General features: G+C 39.7%; 1 protein-coding gene across 1 annotated transcript in view; it reads left to right on the forward strand.

The window, feature by feature from the left end:
* Positions 1-3,076: 3,076 nt before the first annotated feature.
* Positions 3,077-22,126, forward strand: part of LOC126259909 (serine/threonine-protein phosphatase 5) — a 104,510-nt gene continuing 85,460 nt past the window's right edge. Inside the window, exons 1-4 of the mRNA XM_049956999.1 lie at positions 3,077-3,348; positions 18,120-18,361; positions 18,437-18,584; positions 18,707-18,828. Of these exons, the coding sequence (XP_049812956.1) occupies positions 3,252-3,348; positions 18,120-18,361; positions 18,437-18,584; positions 18,707-18,828 (609 nt within the window). The 5' untranslated portion in view covers positions 3,077-3,251. The remainder of the gene's footprint in view (positions 3,349-18,119; positions 18,362-18,436; positions 18,585-18,706; positions 18,829-22,126) is intronic.

The raw sequence follows: 22,126 nt of genomic DNA on the forward strand, positions 1-22,126 counted from the left end.
TCTTGAAACTTTGTTAAAAGACTTTCTCAGAATAGTTTACACCTCTCTTCAAGAGTCTGTCAATTCAGTTCCTTCAGTATCTCTATGACACTCTCCCCTGGGTTAAACAAACCTGTGAAAAATCTGTGGCCATTCGTGCTGCCCTTCTCTGTATGCATTCAATATCCCATGTTAGTTCTATCTGGTACAGGTCCCACACACTTGAGCAATATTCCAGGATGGGTTGCATGAGTGATTTGTATCCAATCTCCTTAGTAAACTGATTGTACTTCCCCAGTATTCTACTGATGAACTGAAGTCTGCCACTTCCTTTACTCACAACTGAAGCTATGTGATTATTACATTTCATATCCCCAAAAAGCGTTACATGCAGGTATTTGTAGGAGTTGGCCGATTCCGACAGTGTCTCATTAATATTGTAGTCATAGATCTTTCAGAACTTTGTCAAATTCTTCTCACAGTACCATATCTCCCACCTCGTCATCATCTGCGTCCATTACCCTTTCTACAATATTGCTTTCAAGTTCATCTCCCTTCTTTAGACACTCTATATACTCCTTCCACCTTTCAGCTTTCCCTTCTTTTCTTAGGACTGGTTTACCATCTGAGCTCTTGGGGTTTATGCAGCTGCTTCTCTTTTCCCCAAACCCATGTTTAATTTTCCCTTAGGTTATATCTGTCTTTCCCCTAGATAAATATTCTTCTAAATCCTTACACTTGTCCTCTAGCCATTCCTGCTTAGCAATTTTGCACTTCCTGTCAAACTCATTTTTAAAAGTTTACATTCCCTTTCGTATGCACGATTTGCTGCATTTTTAAATTTTCGCCTTTCATCAGTGAAATTTAATATCTCTAGAGTTACCCAAGGATTTCTACTAGGCCTTGCCTTTTTACCTATTTGCTCCTCTGCTGCCTTCAGTACTTCATCTCTTGAAGCCAACCATTCATCTTCTACTGTATTCCTTTCTCCTGTTCTAGTCAACTGGTGCCTAATGCTCCCTCTGAAAGTCTCAACGACCTCTGGTTCTTTCAACTTAGCCATGACCCGCTACTTAATTTCCTACCTTTTTTCCATTTCCTTCAATTTTAATCTACAGTTCATAACCAACAAATTGTGGTCAGAGTCCACATTTGCCCATGGAAATGTCTTACAATTTAAAATCTGGTTCCTAAATATCTGTCGAACCATTAAATAAGCAATCTGAAACCTTCTGGTGCCTCCATGTCTCTTCCACATATACAATATTCTTTTACAATTCTTAAACTAAGTGTCAGGGATGATTAAATTGTGCTTCCACCGGATCATATTCACCTACTATTTTTCCTTCTCTTCCTTTTCCTATTATCGATTTCCAATTAAATTTTCGTCTTCTTTAACTAGCTGAACAATTTATTTTATCTCATTGTACATTTCTTCAGTCTCTTCATCATGTGCAGAGCTACTGGCAGGTAAACTTTTACTACTGTGGTATGTATGGACTTTATGTCGGTCTTGACTATGATAATGTGTTCACTATGCTGGTGATAGTAGCTTACCCACATCCTATTTGCTTATTGATTTTGTATTTATAACCCTGTGTTCACCTGACCAGATTCCTGTTCCTCTTGCCACTGAACTTCACTAATTCCCACCACATCTAACTTCATCCTATCTGTTTCCCTTTTTAAATTAGCTATCCTACCTTCTCGATAAAGGAATCTAACATTCCATCTTTGTTTCTCCTGATGATGACATTCTCCTGAGTAGTCCCCACTTGGAGATCCGAATGGGGGACTATTTTATCTCCCGCGTCTGGCCATCCTGATTTAGGTTTTCCGGGATTTCCCTAAATCGCTCCAGGCAAATGCCGGGATGGTTCTTTTGAAAGGACACGGCCGACTTCCTTCCCTGCCCTTCCCCAATCCGATGAGACCTATGACCTCGCTGTTTGGTCTCCTCCCCCAAAACAACCCAACCCAACTATTTTATCAGTGAAATATTTTACCCAAGAGGACGCCATCATCATTTAACCATACATTAGAGCTGCATGCCCCTAGGAAAAATTATGGGTGTAGTTTCCCCTTGCTTTAAGCTATTCGCAATATCAGGACAGGAATGCGGTTTTGTTTGATGTTAACAATGCCTTATCAGTCAATCATCCGGACTATTGCCCCTGCAAGTACTGAAACGCCTACTGCCCCACTTCAAGAACCACACGTTCGTTGGCCTCTCAACAAATACCCCTCCATTGTGGTGGTACCTACCGTACAGCTACCTGTATCGCTGAGGCACACAAGCCACCCCACCGACAGTGAGGTCCATGGTTCATACAGGGGTGGGGCGGGGCGGGGGAGGTAATTGTACATACTTGTAAACTGTGATTCTGCAAGCTATAAATTTATAAAAGTAAAATTATGAAACTGTAAGTTGGTCTCCGTTTCACATCAATAGTGGGATAACAGTGGACACTGTCCGTGCACTTACCCCTCTTCAATTGTCTACACTTGTCTCAAGGGGCTATTTCGGATGTGAAACCAAATTGTAGCAAATGTATTTTATTTAGATGAAACGTTACACAGGAAAAAGATACGGCACTGATTACAGATTCGTAAACAACAACTTTAAATATTTCTCAGTGCTAACCTTTTAAAATAATTTGAACTTTCACAAAAATCGAAGGTGAAAGGACAAAAATCGTATTTTAACTTCTCTTGCTTGCAACAATAACTGGATGGTTGCCAAATTTTGGGTTATTGTTTATTACATTCTAAGAAACTACCAACATGAACGTACAAAAATCTCAAATGTTATTTTATTAAAATTATTTTGTGCCCACTCTTGCCCCATGTCCTACTAGACTCACTCTCCTCTACTACGCTTATTTTGTTTAATAGTGACATTCCGGTCGTAGATAATATAGTTCATACTTCCACTAGTTTCTGCTTCACCTCCATCTTTTACTATTGCCCACAATCGCTAGGAGAAAAATCCTCGCTTAATTCAGTTTCCACCAATAAGTACTAATTCTGCGACTCGTGATTTGCAAAGATCTTTCTACTCGCATAAAGATAAGTAATTAGCACTCGTAGAGGTGTCTTTGGTCTCATGTGTTACGAAGCCGGTGATGGCAGTGATTGAGCAGGGAAATTTGTGTATGGGTGCTGTTATAGGTTATGTCGGAATTAGGAAGAAGTGTATCCTTTAAATATCCCTTCCGGAAGCATTTTGGTAGTTTACAAGCTTCTTTTAAAACGTGAAAAACGGTTTAAAGATGAGTGGAAACGAGACATCAACAAGCGCCACCGTCTCTTCTGCTGATGCAGAGAGGGCTGAGAAATTGAAAGAGGAAGCCAATTTGTGCTTTAGAAGTACGAGTCTTCCAGTTTCATAAGTATAACAGTTATTTACTTCTGTATAATTATGATATTGACAGTTCTGAATTGATTTTCGTTGCTAGTTGCTGGGGCCGGCTTTGCACTTGTAAGAGTTTAACCAATTTAAATTTTCGACGGTCACTAGTTCACTTAAGAAGTCCACATTACATTGCGGTGCGCGTATTAATAACCTCCTTAAATATATTTCCTGGTCCAAACGATGTGTTCCTGTACTCTGTAAATTACATTATCGCAGTCGTAGCCGAGAGGCTGGGAAGTACATTAGGCTCTAATCCTCGTGTCATAGTATTTGTTAATGCTGTGCCATCTATGAATACTTGTTTTCAGTTAAACACAGAGAATAAAAAATTAATCCCGTCCCATAAAAAATAGTTGGTCCCTTACAAGTCGTAGAGTTTCGTTTATTATATATTCGACTATGTTTCAAACCTTACAATGAGGCAGAAGCATTAGGATAGTCGGCTGTACGAACGTATGTAAGTTAGCGTTGTAACAGTGGAGTATTGAAGCACTAAGATTTATTTCAGCAGTTATTTTTAATACCCAGACAGAACCGCTAGAATTAGGCTAGAAAACTTACAACTTTATTACCTAGCCACACATTAAAATAGTGTACACTTCATGTACTTTCATGTATTGATATTAACTATTAGCACAGAACCTGTATTATCAGTTATGCCAAATAATCAGTTATTGTTTATTGGGGCTAACAGTCCTTTTAGGGTTAATGGTGGAGCCAAGGCGTTATTTCATGAAAACATTGTAAATTAACTTTTGAACTACAAATTTTATTGCAGTATGAAATGTATAGTCACATATTGGTGGACAGGAAACCAATATTTTTAAATCCTGCAGTAAGTTATCAGTAAGGTCATGATATGGATAAGACAGTGTATTGTTACTGTTTCCAGTTTGTGACGAGAAAATGTGAATACAATGAAACTTACTTCACTCCAGAGGAACAGGTTCAATCTGAGTATTTTTTGACTACCCTGAATTTTTAGCAGCATTAAAAGCAAACTGGCTTTGGTTATTTGTCAAGTTTGAAAACATAAAGTAGCTTCTACCTTATGTTTACCCTGTTATCAGTAGATTCATCATTGACTTTATCAAAGGCTATCCATTGTTTTCCAATTGTGTCCATATAAGATCTTGTAAGGTGGTTTCTTACAGAATTGATGCCCTCATATGTTGTGTCCAAACAATTGGGACAGTGTGGATCATTTCTTGTTAATATTCCTTACAATTTGTACAATATCCTACTTGTATGACTAGACTACCTTTTTTCCTGTTGGAAGATGTCCTGAAATTAGCCTATCAGGAATTGCAATGGAGTGTCAAGTCTTGAATGTGATGTAACACCATCCACTAGTTTATCTATTCCTCTTAAACAAAAATTACTATAGCTTTATATTTTTGAAGTGCCGTGAACTTTTGACCCTCTCCACAATCATTGACATATTCATTTAACTTTTAACTCAAATGTCGTAACATATAGACCATTTTTGCTTATCTCATTGCCAGCAGACCTGGAAAGCTTTACATGTACGCAACAGTAGTTTTCAAGGTTTGACATTGTTCCATACCTTTTTTACTCTGCCTCCAGTACCATTCACAGCACCATTGGCATGTTAATCTGGTGAAGAGTTGCCATCTCTGCACGTTCTGGAAAGTTTTAATATGTGTGTTATAATGTAAATATTCATGATTGTATTCTGATTGTTTATATTTGTCAGTGTAGTAATAAGCAACTGCTGTAAATTCAGGAGTTTGGTGGAATAATGTCTTAACAGCAACTGTGACAAAGTTGGCCCATGCACATTATACTTTCCTTGGTCCAGTTCATCACAAAGTCATTGGATTTTGTGTCTTTATCGTGCCCAAGCACCTACTGTGAGTAGTATTACACAATTACATGACCAGTGAGCAGTTTTAACTTAATCTTGACATCTACAATGTCACTTGTGCATTTAATCAGCAATGTCCTGTCACTGCTACCAAGGCGTTTGTCAAATTTCTAAAGTGATAAACTGAATGACCAAGTGTCTCATTCCTAAACTGTTACTCATGGCACTTAGACTAATATATATCTAAAAACAAAGATGATGTGACTTACCAAATGAAAGTGCTGGCAGGTCGACAGACACACAAACATACACACAATTGTGTGTATGTTTGTGTGTCTGTTGACCTGCCAGCACTTTCATTTGGTAAGTCACATCATCTTTGTTTTACATATATATAATTTCATTTTGAGTGTTATGTCAATGTGAAGGAAGAAATAAGTACATTTGCCGTTGTAGGAGATCTCATCATATTTGCGAAAGAGGGTTAACCAAGAAGTCAGTGTTCTGATTGTTTTATTTATCTTATTCAGCCTAGGATCATCTCGCAATGATACAGTATTTGTCAATGTAATACAGTACAAATCAATAGATCAAAATATAAAATACACAGCACATGCTTTATGAGGATAGGACAAATGATTGGCCGTGACCTTGATTAAGAATTATCCCAGCATTTTCCTTGGTGATCTAGGGAAACCCAAATCAGGATGGTCGGGTGAAGCAACTCATCATCCTGAATTTGAGCTCAATGTCTTAACAGCTGCACTGGCTCATTTGGTAATCCCTGTTTTGTAATGTTCTTGATTAACTCACAATTAGTTTCATGAGACTTGTAATACAAAACAGTTTGGTTCTTAACTGCCACAAGCACTCAAGACACTCACGAATGACTCCTGGACTGTGAAGCTGCTACTGTGCCCCATGCCCCATTCATCAGCCATTCCTCTCAGTGTACCTGAAAACTGAGTGGTCATACATTACTATTGTGCCTTTCACCTCTTGACAAGATTTTCTTGTGTACGCAGTAACTCATGAACATGTATTGAAATGCGACGAGGTCTGCAGTTATCCCCATCCATTACTACCCACTACCCTAAGTAATCTATAATTGTGTAGCATTCATTACTTATGAATATTCCTGATGCCTTTTTTGACAGATGTATTCTCATAACCTTCCTCATTTCCTTTGGCAATTTATTATATAGTTTTCTCTCCTGATACACAGTTGTTTTTTGTCCCCCCCCCCCCCCCCCCCCATGTGTTATGTAGTGCTCCTGACACCTGGAAATATGTCTTCCATTAAAATTGCCAGTGTAATCCTTTATTGCTCAGTGGACTTATTCCCAATGGCTGAAGATTTAATTTTTCCTTAAATATTTTCTTCTACACATTTGCTTTGGTATGCTATTTGTCAGCCCTCGTTGCTACAAATTATATAGTTGCAAATCTATTATCAATAGTATACAAATGTTAGATTTTTCAGCAGAAAATAATTTTTTGACTACTGCTTACCTTCTGCTAGGATTTCTGTACAAACTATTATTTTATTTATTTTTATTTATTTGTGAAATTTCGGGTAAGCACATTGCCTCAGTACATTCACTATTGTAGCCTTTAGTTGGTGGCCCCTATATCTGTTTGCTTTCTGTTTTGTCTGTTCCGCCGTTCTTTTTTAAGTTCCTTTCTTTTGTTGACAAACTTTGAAATTGGCACAAAGTTTGCTGTGCTTCACTTGCCACTTTTTGTTTTCACCCTTCTTTAATGCTAAATTTTGCCAAAATCTATGAAAAATAAAACAGGAACATAAGAACACTCAGAGATGGCCAGGAGTTTAGGCACTAGCCATCCCATTCAAAAGATGTGTTAAGTCTCATCCAGCCCTCCAAGTATGATTTTCTGCAGTTTTTTGGAATTGAGGTGAATGCCATGAGTGTTCTTTGGAAAAGACACAGCTGATTTGTCTATCCATCCCACCACCACCAATTCTTTCCCAAGCTAGCATTCAGTCTTCTAAGTCTTCATTGTTGGTTTCACCATGTTCTTTCTACCACGGCAACAGTGCACATTTGCCGTTTGTAGAGTAAGTTACGAATTAAGATTTACATGGGTATACAAGATACAAGCAACTTCAAAAAAAAAGTTTAAGGTTGTATTTTCACATGTCCCATCTATAATTCTATTTGAAGATGACTTTAAATAGCATTAATAATATTCTGAATCATGCCAAGTTTTCCTCTCCATCACTATATATATTTTTTGTTATGAACAACACTGTGAAAAATAGTTTAATAACCAATAAATATTTAAACTTGCCTGAGAAATAATTAGTGCTTCAAATATTGTTGTAGCTAACAATTAATGACTGTTGGATTAGCTAACAATCTCCCCCTCTACCCCTTGTCACTGAGGAATTGCAATTATGTTTACTAAGCTCTGAAGTAAAAGTTATTTCTGGGAATAGTAGTTAATAGAACAATAAAATATCAACTTTTAGCATGAATTTGAGGTGAGAGAGGTCCACTTTTGTTTAAAAGAAACACAGTTAAATTAGAAGTACTTCGTAACCCAATAAAACATGTATATATTTTTACTGTATGTAACACACAGACATTAGTAATAATGAAAACCAGATTTGCTGACTACACTACAGTAATAGGACCACTGTTTCTATAGATCTGCCTAAGAAATGCTGAAGTTAAACCTCATTCAGAAATTTTTCCGTAAACTTTGATGATAGTTTATTATAGTGCACGTCATACTGTTTGAGTCCCAACTTTGAAACATTCTGCATGTCCGCTTCTACTAACTTCCATCACACAGAGTTTGTCTTCCTCCTGACATCTTGCCAAGAACAGCACCAGATAGCAATAAATGCTCTCACCCACACTGTGACATGGCCATACTTAATTGGTGATGCAGTTTCATCCATTGTTGCCTGAAGCAACAGCTTATTGTGCTTAGCAACATGGAAGTTGCCTACCGCATCTGTTGTCTTGTGTGAGCAAACCTCATCTGCCCCACACTTCCCCGCCGCTCTCATCCTCTCTGCAAAGTGGTACCTTCAGATTTGATGTGTATTATAGTGCTGTTGTGATTCAGAGTATTAATTACAGCCCAAGGCTATGTTTGTAAGGAAAAGATATCATTGGTGGATGTTAGTAAATTATTCATTCATTAATCATTTTACAATTTTAAAGGATCTGTCAGTTTAATGACAGTGGTGTATACTGATGTGAATATGCACAAATTTTTAATGAAGAGAGGACAGATGGTCACCGTTAAGTCAGCATCAGTTTTTGGTGTGACAGAATATCTTCTGTATATCCCTAAACTTGTCAAGACACTATTAGGCAAGGCATCCTCTTATCATTTAGCCTAAAAAAAGCCTCGTTATGCTATTCATAACATCATGGATTTGACCATGTGTGGTCCATTGCCACTGTCTATACTTTAACTAATTATCTGCACCAGGCTTACTTTCCCTGCTCAATTAAGGTGCAGGCCCTGACTCCCTCTGTCCCATTTAAAGCTGTTTGTTGCCACACCTACTATTACCACCATATCATCTGTAGTTAAATCTTCATGTAAAGGCTGTAAGTCCCCTTTTACCTGATTCAGCTCTGCACTTCACTTGAAAAAGCTGCTGACTTGATTCTGTGATCCTAACTTCTCTTGTAAATGTGTACCAATACAGCTTTCTCCTTCCTGCTTCTTCCTGACATTAGCACTGTCCCTACTATTACGTTTCCTTCTTCTAATTCTGCATGAGACTTCTCTCCGCTCGGCTGTTGCAGCTGGAAATAGTTCCTGCTCCTTACAACGAAACTGTCAAACCACATGATGCTCCTCCTGCCCTTCCTATCAGCTCCTAGTTCTCAAACATGCCTCTCTTGCAGTCATCCTGAGTAGCTCCTTCTGTGTTTCTAGATCTTTCTTTCCAGCTCTTTTATCAAGATATTTCTACTGTATATTTTGCAGCATCGCGAGTGGAGCCCCAAGGTGGTTCAACCCTTTTGTGAGTATTTGTGTTGTAAGCGTGGGGGCCCCCAAGCCTTTAAAAGTTAAAATAAGGTAGAGGTAGGTCTGTCATTGGAATCACTAAATGCTGCAATAAAATGGTTCTCCTCTAACTGCTGTGTAATCATGACGAGACCCAGAATCTTCTGTTAGGACTATCTAATGGTATAGAAACTAGGACAGTTAAACTTTTAGGATTCCACGTTGGCTCCAAGTTGAGTTGTGGAGAACACATAAGTCACAGTTGCATAAGAATATCAAGGGTAACATATCTTAATGTGGAAACTGAGAGATTTAGTTACTCTTAACTATTAAAGATTGACATATTTTGGACTGTTCCAGTTTCATATTTCTTACAGCCTGCCAGTATGGGGCCACTCCACACACATATAGCTGATATATTGAAGATACAAAAAAGTCGTAAGAGAAATGTATAGGACGGGGCCAACAGATCAAAGCTGATCTCTGTTTAGAAAACTCAATATACTCAAAATTGTAAATCTGTATATATGTGTCTCACCACTATGCATAAAAACAAATATCAAAGAATTTCATGTGAGAAGAGATATACACGAACACAACAACAGAGGAAAAATTTAAAAGGATTTTCTGAGACACAAAATAGTAAAAACAGCCCACTCACCCACAGTTGGCTCTGTAATAATCTGTAACAAGTTACCACCCTCAGCATGGTCCATGCCTTCTAAACTACACTCCTGGAAATTGAAATAAGAACACCGTGAATTCATTGTCCCAGGAAGGGGAAACTTTATTGACACATTCCTGGGGTCAGATACATCACATGATCACACTGACAGAACCACAGGCACATAGACACAGGCAACAGAGCATGCACAATGTCGGCACTAGTACAGTGTATATCCACCTTTCGCAGCAATGCAGGCTGCTATTCTCCCATGGAGACGATCGTAGAGATGCTGGATGTAGTCCTGTGGAACGGCTTGCCATGCCATTTCCACCAGGCGCCTCAGTTGGACCAGCGTTCGTGCTGGACGTGCAGACCGCGTGAGACGACGCTTCATCCAGTCCCAAACATGCTCAATGGGGGACAGATCTGGAGATCTTGCTGGCCAGGGTAGTTGACTTACACCTTCTAGAGCACGTTGGGTGGCACGGGATACATGCGGACGTGCGTTGTCCTGTTGGAACAGCAAGTTCCCTTGCCGGTCTAGGAATGGTAGAACGATGGGTTCGATGACGGTTTGGATGTACCGTGCACTATTCGGTGTCCCCTCGACGATCACCAGTGGTGTACGGCCAGTGTAGGAGATCGCTCCCCACACCATGATGCCGGGTGTTGGCCCTGTGTGCCTCGGTCGTATGCAGTCCTGATTGTGGCGCTCACCTGCACGGCGCCAAACACGCATACGACCATCATTGGCACCAAGGCAGAAGCGACTCTCATCGCTGAAGACGACACGTCTCCATTCGTCCCTCCATTCACGCCTGTCGCGACACCACTGGAGGCGGGCTGCACGATGTTGGGGCGTGAGCGGAAGACGGCCTAACGGTGTGCGGGACCGTAGCCCAGCTTCATGGAGACGGTTGCGAATGGTCCTCGCCGATACCCCAGGAGCAACAGTGTCCCTAATTTGCTGGGAAGTGGCGGTGCGGTCCCCTACGGCACTGCGTAGGATCCTACGGTCTTGGCGTGCATCCGTGCGTCGCTGCGGTCCGGTCCCAGGTCGACGGGCACGTGCACCTTCCGCCGACCACTGGCGACATCGATGTACTGTGGAGACCTCCCGCCCCACGTGTTGAGCAATTCGGCGGTACGTCCACCCGGCCTCCCGCATGCCCACTATACGCCCTCGCTCAAAGTCCGTCAACTGCACATACGGTTCACGTCCACGCTGTCGCGGCATGCTACCAGTGTTAAAGACTGCGATGGAGCTCCGTATGCCACGGCAAACTGGCTGACACTGACGGCGGCCGTGCACAAATGCTGCGCAGCTAGCGCCATTCGACGGCCAACACCGCGGTTCCTGGTGTGTCCGCTGTGCCGTGCGTGTGATCATTGCTTGTACAGCCCTCTCGCAGTGTCCGGAGCAAGTATGGTGGGTCTGACACACCGGTGTCAATGTGTTCTTTTTTCCATTTCCAGGAGTGTATTTCAAAGAAAATTGTACAGCTGGCTGGGTGAAATCCATTTTATAATGTAACAGAATTTTTGATGAAGAAATATGAACATGTCTTAAAATTTATGGCTGAATGGTTTTAGTCGTGTAGGTAATTCAGTGTAAATGCTTGTAATTGTGTATATAATCAATTATAAATATCTGTGATTGAGCATGTAATGAAATATACGAAACACGTATTAAAACATATGTAATTATGTATAGAACTAAACATATCAGTGTTGTGTATAAGTCATAAAGCCTATTCTGTTATGTTAATGGTCAATGGCAAATAAATATGAATAAAGATGTTTAACAAAATGTAGGGCTGTGCTAATGGTATGCAGCTCTGCTGTAAAAATACCACACGTGTGTGGCAAAAAATGTTGTTCCCAACCAACCAGTGGAGATGTCCTGTCCATGATTTTAGAGCTGTCAGTGTAACTGATTGTAGCATCCTAACACCCCTGAATATCAGAGGAGGAATAGATGCCGAAACTTCATGTGGGTGATGAACTTTAGTACCTTGATATAGAATGGGCCTAATTCTAGTCGGAGTACTAACCAAGGGAGTGAGAGGGTGGGAGAGAGGAAACCTCTAAAACGGAGGTTAGTTGGATTACCTGATAGAATGCTGCGAGGAACATTCCAGCTGGTAATCCAAATCAAGGGCAGATATCAGGAAGTCAGTGTTCTTTGCATGCTAAACTATGAAGGGAAGTTGGATCATAAGGATATTTTCAGATGGTGGTGGTACAAGTGAGTACGAATTGTACTGTTGGAACTAAAGAGGGAAGAGCCCCACCTCTGCAAGGAGACTGTCTACAGGACTAGTCCAGAAGGTACCAATAGCCAGTCTTACTCCACACTGATGGACTGGGTTCAATGATTTCAAAACTGAAGGTGCCACCAAGCCATGAACCTGACAACCACAGACAAATAAGAACAAGACCAGAGCCCAGTAAATATTGAAGAGAGAAGTGCTATCTGCACTCTGAAAGATGTGGGCAAGGAAGCAGAAAGCATTAAGCTTTCGTATGCAGCTAGACATCAGTTGACAAATATGGGGCAGCCACGCAAGTCCAAAAATCATGACTGTGGAACAATGTCCAAGCACAGGGTACCCTAGTAGGGTTCAGGGTCAGAATGGACCGTGATGTGATGACAGAATTGCGTGACTTGGTTTTTCATGGGAGAACTAGAAGCCATGGGAAAATATCCAAGCAGATGCAGTCAAGATGGCACCTCTCAGAGCGTATATTCATCCAAGGCTACAGACCAGGAGCTATATCAAATGCAGAAGTCATTGACATACAACATGGGTATAACCATTGGTCCAACAGATTCACTAACACTGATTGTCGTAAGGAGTAGCGTAACACTCAGCATAGAGCCCTATCACATGCCATTCTCTTGTATCTGTGGAGAGCTGAGTGACATACCAACTTAACCTGAAACAACTGGTCAGAGAAAAACTGACAAATAAAAAACAGTGAGGAGCCTCGGAAGTCCCACTCGTAGAGGTTAAATAAAATGTGATGGTGTCAAGTGGTGTGGTATGCCTTATGGAGATCAATAATACTACAGTGAAGTGTTGGCACTTCAAGAAACCCCATGGGATAGAGGTATCCAAGCCAATGAGATGGACAATCATGGAATGTCTCTCCCATGGAGACCACAGCAATAGGGAATAAAATGGCCCCATGGCTCAAAAATCCAGCATAATCGTTGGGCTAATATCATTCCAAGCAGTTTGCAGAACACAAAGGTGAAGTTAATCACAGACAATAGCTGTTTGATGGATGTTGGGTTTTACCTGGCTTAAGGATTGTGGTGATACTATCTTGAAACACAAAGAGGAAGAAAATGTAGTCTAATAAGGTAGAACACCTTGTATAGATTGAGCCTTTGGGTAACATTTGGTCTCCTTATTAATTGAATCAGGGTCTGGGGGCATACAGCGTGAAGAGCTGAGAGCCAGAAGCAGTTCCTAGCCTGTGAAAAGTAACAGTTGTAACACCAGTTACCATGTAAACTTACAATCTGTAATTATTAAATAATGGTTTTATTTTGTTTGCAACAGTTGTTACAGCAGATAACTGTTTCATCCATTCTGCATAATTTCTGCTTATGTTTTGCAAGGCAAGCTACTCAATCGAAATACATGTGTTCCACATTGTCGAGGGCCAACATGTTCGCTATGAAGGCAGAGTATGGACTGACCTGTTCGGGGCATAAATATTGCACAATAACATTGTGCTGTCATTGACATCGCACTTTCTTGCAGCATATTGGCACAATAGTATTGCACAATAAACACTGAGTGTTCGAGGGCCCCTTTACTTGCCTCATAATGTTGTGGTTTCGTTGCAGTGGTTGCTACACAACAATCTTTGCGACAGCAACCACCTTCTAGTGATGCCAGTACTTCTTTGTCACTGTCTGATGGACCAATTACCACGATGGACTCTTTGACAGTTGTGTATCTGTGCTGAAACTTCGTCCCCATCTGTCAGATTGCATTGACGATGTTGTGGGAGACATCTCCATTGTGACCAACTGCGCCACTGGAGTGTTTATTCCCCTTTCTACAGGCCCCCTATGCTGCCAGCTAGTGCCACATGGACCAAAAACAATGCAACAGCTATTTAGTATTGTCGAAGGTCCTGGCTCTGTCTCCATCAACATACTTCAGACCACCCTCCTCACTATTCTGTAGCTTTGTGCTAGAGGCTCACAACCCAATTAAACATAGGAAGCAAGAATGATGGGAGTTTACGCCTGTTCATTCCAGGTGTGCACCAAACTCTGTAGTCTTTTGGGCCTCCTGGCATTTGTACTGATGCTTCAGTTCTTGCTGAAAATCTTGTGGCCCACTTTGCACAGTATCGGTGTCCTCGTTTTACCTGGCTACCTTTTAAACCCATAAACAAGCTGAAAACATCTCCCTATCATTGAATCGCACACTGCTGCTACTTCCTTCCTCCAATCAAAAAAAAATCAGTTCTGACAGTAACAATTCATGCTCTGAAAATATCCTTATCATCCAACTTTCCTACATCATTATTTTGCATGCAAAGAACATAGACGCCCTAATATTTGCCCTCCATGTGGATTTCCAGTTGGAATGTGTCTTGTGCCCTTCTATCAGGTCCTCAGACTCACCTCCTTATCAGGTGCTAGCCATATTTTCCATCTCTGATCTCTTACCCTCTCACACCCTTGGTTAGTACTCATACTATAAATTAAGCCCAATCTATACTAAAGTTTGTCTCTCACACGTTTCAGCAGCTGCTCCCCTTGTGTTCTTCAGGAGTGTGGGGATGCTACCATCAGTTACACTGACAGCTCTAAACCATGGATAGCACACCTCCCACTGTTTGAGTACAATATTTGTTCCCAGACACGTGTAGTATTTTTTCGGAAGAGCTGCTAGCCCTTACAAGAGCCCTACATTTTATTAAGCAGACCTACTTTGACCTTGTTTTTATTTGTAGTGGCTCAGGAACTCCTCTCTTGACATAAGTCATACTGTCTGCTCAGTTATCTGTCCCAGCTTGTGGATCTCCCTAACTGGCCGACTGACTAAAGAATCAACTACTCACCCAGCATCTGCTTTGATGATTCCAGCTGCAGCAGGTGCAAATAAGATCTCTCCTCACTCTGAGATGGGACAACGTATGGTGGGCTACAGCTCCTTTTAATAACACTGCAGTATCAAGGAGACTCCTGCTGCATGGCACTCCTTCTCCTGTTTCCCCCGGAAGGAATCCACTGTTGTATGTCACCTATGCATCAATTGCACCAAATTAATTCATGGTTTTATTTTGTGTAATGAGCCCATCCCCTGTCGTGGTTGCAGACAGTAGCTCACATTCTGGCAGAATGCTCCCCCCCACCCCACCCCCACGCCACCCACCCACCCCCGCCCCCCTTTCTGACTGTTCATTTTAAGTGTAGTCTTCTGAAGCCTTTCCCTCCAATATTGGCAGATAGCTCATTGACAGTTGAATATATTTACAGTTTTCTCCACAAAAACTAGTTTTTATTGTCATTTATGACATTTTAAGCTACTTTTGAGTTGGCAGTGGGGCTCTTGGTGACCTTTGACCCCACCTTCTTTGCTATTTGCCTCAGTCATTCCTCTTCTACTCTGATATTATTGCTTTTAGATGTGGTTAGCCCCTTTCTCTGCTGCTCCATTTTAGGGGTACCACTATGAAAAATAATGATTCTGTTTCCTTTTTTAATGCTTTGGTTATATTGGATCAGAAGTGGTATGGCTGTGTGAGGGACAGCTCCTGTTGATTGCAGAGCCCCAGCGGATTCTCACCTGTTCTGATTACTTCTCTGAGCTAGTTTTATAAGTTTCAGTCCATTACACTTTTGACCTTCTCACTTTCACTGTTCTGAATCTCCTGGCTAGCAGGCATTCTTTACACTGTAACTGTTTTGAGACTATTTGACCCACCATTGGGTATGTAGTAGGGGTCAGATGTGGGTGGGGTATTTCTCACCACAGATAAGCCCTGAGAGACAACACGTCCACACAGACCTCCGTACCAGCCTGCCCTGTATTCTCTGTAAATTATTTCTCAGCCCTGTCACCAATACTGCTTTAAATGCTTCATTTTTATCCCTCTCATATGCTTCCATAATCTAAAATTTCTCACAGGTGTAATTAACTCCAGATGAATTACCTATTGACTGAGGAAGGAATGAATGACCTCTTGACTGAGGGACTGAAAACTTTGCTGTTTAGTCCCTTAACTCTCAACCAACAAATCAAGGGGACCTAGGCAACTATCCCAGTGTTGTCATTACATTCACACCAGTGAAGCTATTTACTAAAATCCTCACAGTGAATCCCACTACTCACTTTTGTAAAACAGCTCCCACATTTTCCACTGGTGATCAAAATATTGAACTATCACAAAAAGTAGGCATGTTAAAGTAGATAAATTTTCTGTGATGTTACTGCTGCACTGTATCCTATTTTGGCTTCACTAGCGGCTGTCGCCTGCCTGCAGCCTGCTGTGCAGTGGCCATGTGCCTCATGTTGTAAGTTCCTTCATTGTCCATTGATATTCTTTTTTTTTTCTTTTTTTTTTTCTTTTTTTTTTCGTCCTTTGATTGGTCATCTCGTATTATAGTTTCTCCATTTTCCTATTGCAGTCTTGTTCACCCGAAGGTGGGCTTATAATCACGTGAAACTGGTTGTTATTGAACCAGTAAAACTATTTGAAACTGAAGCGTTCTGTTATGTGATTCTATGATAGTCAGTTGCGGATGTCCTTTCAACCAAATTTTATGTTATAAACTAGATGAGTATGTCGACTCAAGAATGTGCTATGTTTATTTTGAGTGCAAATTCAGTAACTTCAGCAGTAGGTATGAAAACAAAATGCTAGGCACAAGGTGTACCTTGAGCAGATTTCCAATAATATATTTGGCTAAAACACATTGCACAATGTCAAATCTTCACTGGTATGCCAAGAAAAGGATACTAATTACAAAAGTGCAATATTCTGTTCATTATTAGGTTTTAAACTACCTATTATGCACACGCCCATCCTACAGACTATACAGGGTGTTTCAAAATGAATACACGTGTTTTAAGGCTTTGTAGCACATATTACATTCACCTTACAATTATAAATAATAAACCAAATGAAAGAGAAACACACACACACACACACACACACAGTTTTTCTTAAAATTATTCAGAGTGAACACCGATCACACACAGACAATAGGCGAGTTGTTCAGAAACCTTGAGCAATGTGTCAGGAGTAACTGTTGCAATAACACTGTTTCTAAAGCCAGATAGATCAGCTGGTATTGGAGGCATATACACATGATTGCATCAGATCGTGTGTGAACGTGGAACTCATGCATAAAATGCTGTGTCAACCGGCCCCTTGTGCCAAATCCACCAGTCGGATACATCGTCATTTAACCAGTTGCGTACTGTGGTATGCCAGTGTGGTGGCGCATCACCTTGTTCCCAAATAGATGTGTTGTTCAGCTTTTTCCCATTGATTCATGGGCCATAGCTGTAGCATATCAAGATAAGAAACATCATTTACAGTTGATTCACCGAAAAAGAAAGACCCATAAACTTTCCGCAGGGATATTTCTTGGGGCTAAGCATGAAAGACTAGCACTCTTTCAACACGTTTTTCAGTCACTTTTTGTCATTCCATACTCTTCTCATAGCACACAGCTATACAAACAAAACTGTTTGAGTTGCTCTTTCATTTGGTATAGTATTTACAATTGTAAGTTGAACGTAGTAAATGCTACAGCACCTTAAAACCTGTATGTTCATTTTGAAACATCCTGTATATCTACTGACTGCTTTAAACTCCATGATGGGGCTGTGTAAAATTTTCTTTATTTTAGTTGTCAGTTTCATAGGCTGCCACATTGTCGTTGGTGTTGTCTGTAGGTGTTGCGTAACTACTTCTTGCAAAGAAATGAAAGGCTTTGTCTCAAGTGGTACAGACATTTTTAAAGAAAAATAAATTAGGCATAGTATTCGCTACATAAATCTCTATTATGCTGAAAAATTTGGAAAATATAGGAAGACATAAGATTGTTATAACATTAATGAAGTTGTTGACCGAAAGACGAATTAAAACAATTGGTAATTTTATACTCAACATTTGGAAAGTATATATTATCTGTGTCATTGTAGATCATGTAAAGTATTCACTACTATCTCCATTTTTTATTTCAGATCAAGATTATAATAAAGCAATTGACTTTTATACACAAGCAATTGAAGCAAATCCAAATGTTGCTGTTTATTATGCCAACAGGAGTTTTGCATACTTAAGAACAGAATGCTTTGGTTATGCATTGACAGATGCTTCTAAGGCGATAAGCTTAGACAAGACGTACATTAAAGGATATTATCGGAGAGCAGCAGCATATATGTCACTTGGGAAATTCAAACTGGCTTTGAAAGATTTTGAAGCTGTAAGTAAGTATGTAATATCATTGTGTAAAAGTGTATGTGATGAAAGATATTTCACAGATGTTTTGTTTTTCCAGGTTACAAAAGCTAGACCAAATGATGAAGATGCAAAAGCCAAATATGCCCAGTGTAACAAAATGGTGAAGAAAATTGCATTTGAGAAGGCCATTGCAGTTGATCATGGGAAGAAAAGTATAGCTGACACAATTGAACTGGAAAACATGAGTATGTTGTCACAATCTTTTTTAACGTTTGTTGTGAAGGATATTTAATGAGTTTTGTATATAACCTGTATTCATGTTGCTGCATTTGTAAAGCTTAGTTTGCGATATCTGATATCTCTACAGCCATAGAAGATGATTATGATGGACCCAAATTAGAAGATGGGAAGGTTACGTTGCAATTCATGGTAGACCTTATGCAACAGTATAAAGAACAACGGAAGCTTCATAGGAAGTATGCATACAAGGTAATTTAGTATAAATAATACCTTACAATGGTGTGTGTGTGTGTGTGTGTGTGTGTGTGTGTGTGTGTGTGTGTGTGTGTGTGTGTGCAGTTCATTATTTCCTTTATCAGTTTGTCAAAACTACTATTTACCAAAGATATCTTTTAATTTCTGTTCGTTATAAGTTATGAGAACATTTATATTAAATGTTTGTTATGTAGCTTATCCAACAACTGCAAACTTACAATTTGTTAAATTGTGGTCATAAGAACATAAATAATACAACCTATCGTGAAAAATCGAACAGAAAACTAAAAGATCTACGTGGATGCTTTGTCAATAAATTGTCTGGAAGAAAAACACCACTCCTATAGGTATATACACACCATGAAGGCTAATAAGATCATTCAATGCAGAGCTCTCTTTGCCTGACCTCGTGTGGCACTTCATGTGATGTGAAAAGCAAAAAGGAGAAAAGGGTTAAAGGATGCTACTTCTGTAGTGTGTGGGAAGTGAGAATTTGGATTGTATGAGGGAGGCATGCGTGGATAGTTAATGCAGTTGTCTAACCACTGTGCCAAGGTGGCATAGAAAACTTAGGAGACCCGGGTTCGAATCCTGGCCTTGCTAGAAGTTTTCCTTTGTTGCCAATGAATTCTTTCATTGCCCAAAAGAAACAGAGACATGAATTTCTACTTTCTGAAAAAATTGTGTGTCAACAGGAATAATTATTGTCACCACTTAAGGTCCTTTAACATCACAGCACTTTACCTTATTTTGTTCATTGACAACCAGATTGACAAGTCTGCAATTACTGTAATTAATTGTTTAGTCAGTGCCATTGGGGCGTAACAGATTAGAAGAGAGAGCAGTGGCAGAAAGTGCCTTGACTATGATACTGCCTTAAGTGCTGTCCCTTGCAGTTTCTTAAAATGTTGTATATTTATGTCTGAAGTGAACAGAAGCTTACTGTCCAATGGTTAATTTTATAATCGAGTAAATACTGTTGACAAAGCACTTTACATTGATCATAAGGGCTCTAGTAAAATTCAGTGGTTAAATTAAAATTGTGCTTTGCTTCCAGTTGGCTGTATTGAAACCAAATGTAAATTATTACCTAGGCTTCGTGTGGTATTATTTACAGATTACTAGTAGTCACTTTGCTTTAAAATATTTGCAAATTTATGTCCGACATAAGATTATTTTGATTACAGAATAGTCTTTAGAGTAAATTTGTGAAATGATCTTTTTCTGATGTTTAATTGAACAATGGAAACTTCAGGTTGGAATATCAACCATGATGTTTTACTATTTACTCCAAAAGTTTTCAAGCTTTATTTATTGGCTGAGCTTCAAAGTGTTTTGTTTAGTGCCATGTGCTGTAACTTTAAATAAGTCCTCGCAGTACAAAGGATCACTAAATTAAAAAGACATGCTAAGCCTAAGTTTCATCTGATGCAGTCTCATTGGCCATTTATTCATGCCATACATGCTAAGCAAAACTGATTTTCAATTGCTAATGTACTAAAATTAGCATAGATTTAATTTAAAGTATGATAAAAGGAAAACTACAAAATACCTACAATTGTTGGCAGTAGACAGTTGTGGTGGATGGCTGCACTCGGTGCTATGACAAACACCAGCAGTTGCAGAATTTTTTGTGTTGTTTTGGATACATAGCAGTGCTGTTCACAATTCCTGGATAGTGTCTGCTTAAAGTTGTTAGAAAAATCATGCTCTGTACTTTTCATTCATTTCAAGTTTTCTGCTACCTAAAACTTAACATTCAGCAAAGATCTGAGTGGTGTTTTTCATTCTTGTTCTTTTATGTTTGCCTGCCAGCTAGATGTTAGCTGTACACTAACCCAAAGATAAGTTTTTCTACATATTATTACTTTAAGTGTATTCAGTGCCATCTGTGGCACATGTGAAAGTTGCCTTATGTTAGGATGGGAGAAACGTGATGGATTGGTGCAGTGGGTTGATGTTTCCCTGGGGTGATTGTAGTGAGGAAGTTAGTAACGTGTCAGATGAGGCTCTCCGATGGAGTTGTAGATTATGTTGTCAATCATTGAACAGGAAAGATAGATTTGTGTCCTTCAGGCAGAATTAGAAAATGAGTATTTTGAGTTAGATGTCTTGAAGGGTCAAAAGCCAATCAGAGAACAACCTCAGTTAGTTTTTGAGCTAGTAGAGTGTTCACTCAAAGGAATAAATTTAAGGCTAGGTCAGTAGAAAAGTCAAATAGAAGAGAGTTTTGATGCGTGGTAGCAGTCACAGGAGGGGTATAGGCCAAATGCTGAAGGAAAAGCTAGGTGTTGAATGCCAGGTGAGGACGCATTATGAAACCTAGTGCCAAGCTTAGCCAGGTGACAGAAAATTTTGATGGAGAGGATCACGTACTTGTAAGAGTAGTGAGCAGCAAACAGCCTGAAAAACAATTTGGAGTATAGTATTAAGTTATAACACACCCACACTCTCAGGTATATTGATGTCGGGTGTATTCTAGTGTTCTGTACTTCACAGAAAATGCATTGGTGTTGAAGAATAACTGTGACCAAAAAATGGCGGCAAGATTATCATTGATCATTATCAAGCAGTTGAGTATAATGTACAACTAGAGGGATGGAAGAGTAGAAATAGGCCAATAGTTTCGCATGTCTTCCCTCGACCCTTTTTGAACAGTGGTCTGACTTCAGCATACTTAAATACATCAGAAAAGCATCAATGTTTTTAAAATGTTGGTTGATTATTTTTAGTTTTTGGAGGTGCTATTATTTGATATTTTTTTAATCACATTAGTGGGTATCCTATGGCACCCAGCAGAGTTTTAATTTTTTAATGATAATATAATATTTTCCACATTCTTTATTGAGACAGTTTTAAAAATGTGTGAGATACTCAGCTTTTTGGTGGAGTCCAAAGGGATTGGCTCTGCTATGTCAACATCTGACTTTGCCACATTTAGAATAATTCATTCAAGAACTCTGGTATTTGAGCTGTTTACAGTAAGGCTATCATCTACTTTAATCCTAGATTTTTAATTACTACTATCTCTAATCCCTAACTCTGATTAGGCAATGGACATTTCAAGGAAGCTACTTAAAAATTGTAAAGTTTACTAATACATGAAATACAGCTGTTGTAAAGTCAGTCAACCTCTCCTAACTTGTTAATAAACGATCTGTTGAATGCAGTTGCATTCACATATCACTAGACTTGTTACAATGAGTGATGGTGAGTAAGCAAGCTGCTGTACATGCAATAACATCAGCTGCCCTCAGGTATCTGCCTGTTTGGATAAGCATACCCCGTGATG

The sequence above is a fragment of the Schistocerca nitens genome, chromosome 5 (genome assembly GCF_023898315.1).
Source record: "Schistocerca nitens isolate TAMUIC-IGC-003100 chromosome 5, iqSchNite1.1, whole genome shotgun sequence".
Taxonomy (NCBI): domain Eukaryota; kingdom Metazoa; phylum Arthropoda; class Insecta; order Orthoptera; family Acrididae; genus Schistocerca; species Schistocerca nitens.